Source organism: Rhinolophus hipposideros (assembly GCF_964194185.1).
Source record: "Rhinolophus hipposideros genome assembly, chromosome: 10".
Classification (NCBI taxonomy): domain Eukaryota; kingdom Metazoa; phylum Chordata; class Mammalia; order Chiroptera; family Rhinolophidae; genus Rhinolophus; species Rhinolophus hipposideros.
Window position 1 is genome coordinate 80,999,508 of NC_138056.1, and position 4,774 is coordinate 81,004,281.

Genomic DNA, 4,774 nt, shown 5'->3' on the forward strand with positions numbered 1-4,774 from the left:
CCATATTCTTAAACTAAAAGGCTACCCTTTTCTCCTCTATGCCTAACCTTTCTAGAGTAACCAAACAGACCTGTGGTAGAATCTCAACTACCACTTATTAGCTATGTGGCCATTCACTACTGTTTTTAAGCCCAGTTCCCTTATCTGTAAATAGGGAGATGTTGACCTCATAACATTGCCATAGATTTAAACAAGATCACATTTGTGAAGTATGTACAGTAGGCAAAGTAGCTACTGATTCTGGGACAAAGTGAATGGTTTGGCCCCTTTGACAACTGTCCCTACTCTGCTTGCCAGAATTCATCTTGGAGGTAGCATGTAAATTTTTATGGAACGAGCAAGTTCTCCAGCTTCTACCTGGCATCTCTGCTCACCGATCACGCCAACACTGTTCTCTGGGAATCTGGTAGCAGTCATGCTCCAGCTGTTCCCTGAGCCTCATCTCTGGTCCCTGGCAACAAGCCACCCCAACCAGCCAAGGAGAACACCTCCCACAGGGTCAACCCCAGACCAGGCACTGATCCCTTTGAGGTTGGGGCTGAGGGCAGGGCCAGGAGGGGAGCTCCTGCAGACAGGTGCCCAGCCTGTCACCCCACTGTTCCTGCTGACCTGTCCTTGGTGACTTTTCGTACACCAAGACTGCTTGACAAACAAACAAAACCCAACAACAACAAAAGAAGCATCAAGTCAGTCAGACTCAGCCCAGAAAATCCCCAAGGCAACATTTTTTACTTCATATTTGCGAAGGGGAGGGGGACAGGCCCCCTCACTCAACAGCAGAGACCCCTAGCACAGTCCTGAACCCTTGAGAAACCCTCTGTACATATGAGTTGCATGAATAAATAAATCGACTTCCCCTTACAGTTGGGTGTAAATCAAATGGGGCCAACTTCTCTGCCAGACTCCTGCTTCCAACTTCAGGACACCTTCTGCTCCCAGCACCACCCCCAGCTCAAGGGGTGAGAGCAGGGGGGGAAAATCACAGGCTGAGACTGAGGAAGGGGGCTGGAGCTAGAATGGGGGCTCTTGGGGGTGCTTGGGAGCGACTTACCCTCTTCCAGGCCCCAGGACCCCCATCATTGCCAGGGGCCTCGGGGTTCAGGTTTGGGTCCGTCTCCCCCTCCTTCCCCCTCCCCGCCCGCCCCTGCAGGCAGGCTAGGCTCCTCCTCACGCAAGGGCGGGAAAGCTGGCTCTCCTCCCCATCCCCACCCTCCTGGGACCTGACCGGCAGGAAGAGCCCGCAGCTCCTGGAGTGCAGGGGGCCTGTAGGGGCTGTGGGCCGGGCTGCGCCGGGCTGGCCCTTGCGACCCCAAGGCCATGGACGTGGAGCAGCGCCTGGGCAGCCTGACCGTCTTCACCCGCGATGACTTCGAGGACGACTGGCGCCGAGTGGCCAGCGGCGGCTTCGGCCAGGTATTTCGGGCGCGGCACAAGCGCTGGCGGACCGAGTACGCCATCAAGTGCTCCCCCTGCCTCCTGCCGGACGCCACCAGGTACCTGCCGCCCCGCCCCTCTCCTTTTACAGGTGAGAAATTGAGTGCAGGGAGCTTCCGAGAGAGGGGGCCCTCGAGGTTGAGACTGAGGATTGTCCCCTCGGCATTTCTAAACTCTACCCAAGTGGCCTGAGGTCCCCAGGTGAGCATGTCTGTTTCTATACCTGAAATGCAGTTGACATACCTGTACCCGTTGGTAGACTCCAGAGAGGTCACAGCTGAGTAGGAACTACTCTCCAAGACACCTTCGTGCCATTTGACCTCCCAAACTGGTCCTACCTCTTTCTTTCCAGCACCTCCTTCCTTCTGGGTGTCAGGGTGGTAATGACTGCTCTTGGTGGCCCTCTGCCACCCTCATAACCACCCCCAACTCGCAGGGCAGGCAGGGCTGGGCTGGCTGAAAGCGTGCGGCACTTGGCTCAGTGTTGCTCAATGGCCTTCTCAGGAGCCAGTCTTCCTTCCCAGGGCCATCTGAGGTGGCCCCTGCCCAGGCAGTGCAGGCTGGGGGAGGCCTAGGGGATGGACTACCCAGCCCGCTGGCCTCAGATCCCGTCCTTGCCACTTGCTGGCTCTCACATAGGGCCCCTGGGAGGTCAAGCCTGGAATGCCACAGTCTCTGCCCTTGTTTTGGTCTCTGACCCTCCCCCACTCTCGTCATGTGCACCTGTTTCCCACTGTCTCTGCCTTCCCTTTGAAATGGACTCCAATCTCAGTCCCACAGGATTTGCTGGTACTGGCTGTGCACTTTTCCCCGGTGCAGCCATGAAGGAGACACTTGGCGTGTGAAGTTTCAGCGTGAAAACCACCTCCTCCTAAGCACTTCAAATAGAGGACCTGGGAGGGAACAACTCCTGTTGCCATCTTGTTGAATGTTCCTTGCCGTGTTCTCTGAGGCTGCCTCAGGTCCTACACACTCAAGCCAGGCTCTTCTCTAACTCCCAGACCCCCACCTGATTCATGAAGACGGGCAAAGTGAGATAGCCCCAGACTCACCCATCTTCCTCTCTCAACACCCTCCAGTTGGCTTTAGAGTAGAGACAGATTATGCTAGAACTTGTTCAAATCAACTACATCCTTTCAAGTAAAGAACAAAAGGAAACAGATGGCATTGACAAGAATACACTGTTAGACATTTACAGTAACTTCTGCCATTTTCCCTTCCTAAGTCCTGGGAACTCCCTGTGTGGAAAGGGCTAAGGGATTTAATGGTAATTAATGCCTGCTATGTGTGGAGTACTACACTATGAGTTTTACATGTATTACTTCACTGGATTCTCCTTCCATTTCCTCATTCATTCATCCTCATTCATTGACAAATGCTTATTGCCCTTCTATGTGTCATGTGTTATGCTAGACCCTGATTTATAATGACAAATGCAACAGATATGGTCCTGCTCTCCTGAAGCTTACAGCTTGGGGAAGAAAGACATTAATCAGCTAATCCCACATGTAAATGTGTGGTACTGTGAGAAGTATTACAAGAACAGACAGATTTATGCTTCTATGAGAGCTTATTAATAGAGCTTGACTGAGATCAGAAAAGGCTTTCCTGAGGAAGTTACACTTGAGCCGAAATGTGAAGGATGAGTATGAGTTAAGCAGGTGAAGAGGAGAAAACTTTCCAGTTAAGAGGCAACAGAATGTGCAAGGGTTTTTGGCAGGTGGGGCTTACTAAGAAAAGGATGGGAAAAAGGTTGTTGTAGCTGGAGTTGAGTGAGAGGGAGCAGTAGAAAGCGCTGAGGGGTTTGCAACCATGTGGAGGGGAGGTGCTGACAGATAGGAAGTGATGAGAATTGCAGTGTGGAGAATGCATTGGAAGAGTAGAGTGGATTCTGGCTTAGTTAGGAGACTGTCGTCATCATTCAAACAAAAGACAATCAGAGTCCTTGACTGGTGTGTGAGTGATAGAGGGAAACGAATAGATAACACAATATTTAGGAGGTAAAAATCCACTCAATTTGTTGCTGGATTGGCTGTGGGGGTCACAATGAGGAGGAGACTGTCAAGGTCAACGGTATGTCTGTCTTGCCCAAAGGAGCTAGGGTCTACTGGAATGTCTACTCTGTGAGAGCAGAGTCTCTGTCTATTTTGTTCACAGCTCTAGCCCCAGTGTCTGGCATGTAGTTGGTGTTCAATAAATACTTGTTGAATGCTATTGTTGACAATTAATAAATGGAACATGAAAAGAGGTCCAGGTTTGGAGAGGAAGATCACGAATTCAGTTCTGTACATGTTGAAAAGAATTATCACGTAGACTTCAGAGTAAAGGACTGAGCTAATGGTATTAAAATTTGTGAGTCATTTGTTATATGTAATTGAAGCTAGGGCATGGATAATGTTAATTCATTCATTTCAAGCAGGAAGTGAACAAAACAGTCTTTTCCTTCATGGAGTTTATAATCTAATGGAGACAGACAATAAATAAGTAAGTAAATAAATAAATTTATAGTGCTTACAACTATCTGCTATTTTCTTAGTTAAAATACCCAAGGAGAGTTGAGTACTCTGATCTTCCCAGAACACATTTGATCTAGAAATATTAATTTGTTGGCCATCTGTATGGGGGTTTAAGAATTACTAGAGTTGGGGTAAGGTTGCCATTTTATATAGATTTGAAATCCTTGCTAATTAGGTACCATTTGAGTAGAGATTTAAGCAAAGAAAGAGCAAGCCAGGTGGCTCTTAGGGAGGAGTGTTCTAGACAGAGGGAACAGCAGGTGCAAAGGTCCTGAGGTGGGAACATGCTTGACATGATAGGGGAGCAGCAAGAGACCAGTTTAGCAAGGACAGAGTCAGGGCAGGAGTGATTAGTAGAAGATGAAATCATGGAGTTATGCCGAGGGGCAGATCAGAGAGGGCTTTGCAGGCCATTGTATTGGGTTGGTGCAAAAGTAATTGCAGTTCTTGCAATTATTTTTAACCTGTTAAACCACAATTACTTTTGCACCAACCTAATAAGAACTTTAGCTTTTTCTGTGACTGAGAAGAGAGCCACTGGAAGGTCCTGAGCAGAGAGCAGTGACATACTCTGACTGACATTTTAAAAATATTAATCTGGCTGCTGGGTAGAGAATAGATGGTGGAGGGCAAGGGAGAGAAGCAAAGGAGCCAATTAGGAGGCTTGGGCCAAGAGGCCAATGCATAGGGGTGGTGAGAAGTGGTCAGATTCTTGCTGGTAAAGGTAGAGCTGACAGGATGTGCTGAGGGACTCGGTTGTGGGAAGGAAGGGAAGAGAGGATTCAGGGATGACATTAGGACCTTCAAGGACTAGGAGAATGAGA

General features: G+C 49.2%; 1 protein-coding gene across 1 annotated transcript in view; it reads left to right on the forward strand.

Moving 5' to 3' along the window:
- Positions 1–1,317: 1,317 nt before the first annotated feature.
- The window catches only part of ANKK1 (ankyrin repeat and kinase domain containing 1), a gene marked incomplete at both ends in the record, with an annotated part of 10,836 nt that continues 7,379 nt past the window's right edge, over positions 1,318–4,774 (forward strand). Inside the window, one exon of the mRNA XM_081062387.1 lies at positions 1,318–1,493. Within this exon, the coding sequence (XP_080918513.1) occupies positions 1,318–1,493 (176 nt within the window). The remainder of the gene's footprint in view (positions 1,494–4,774) is intronic.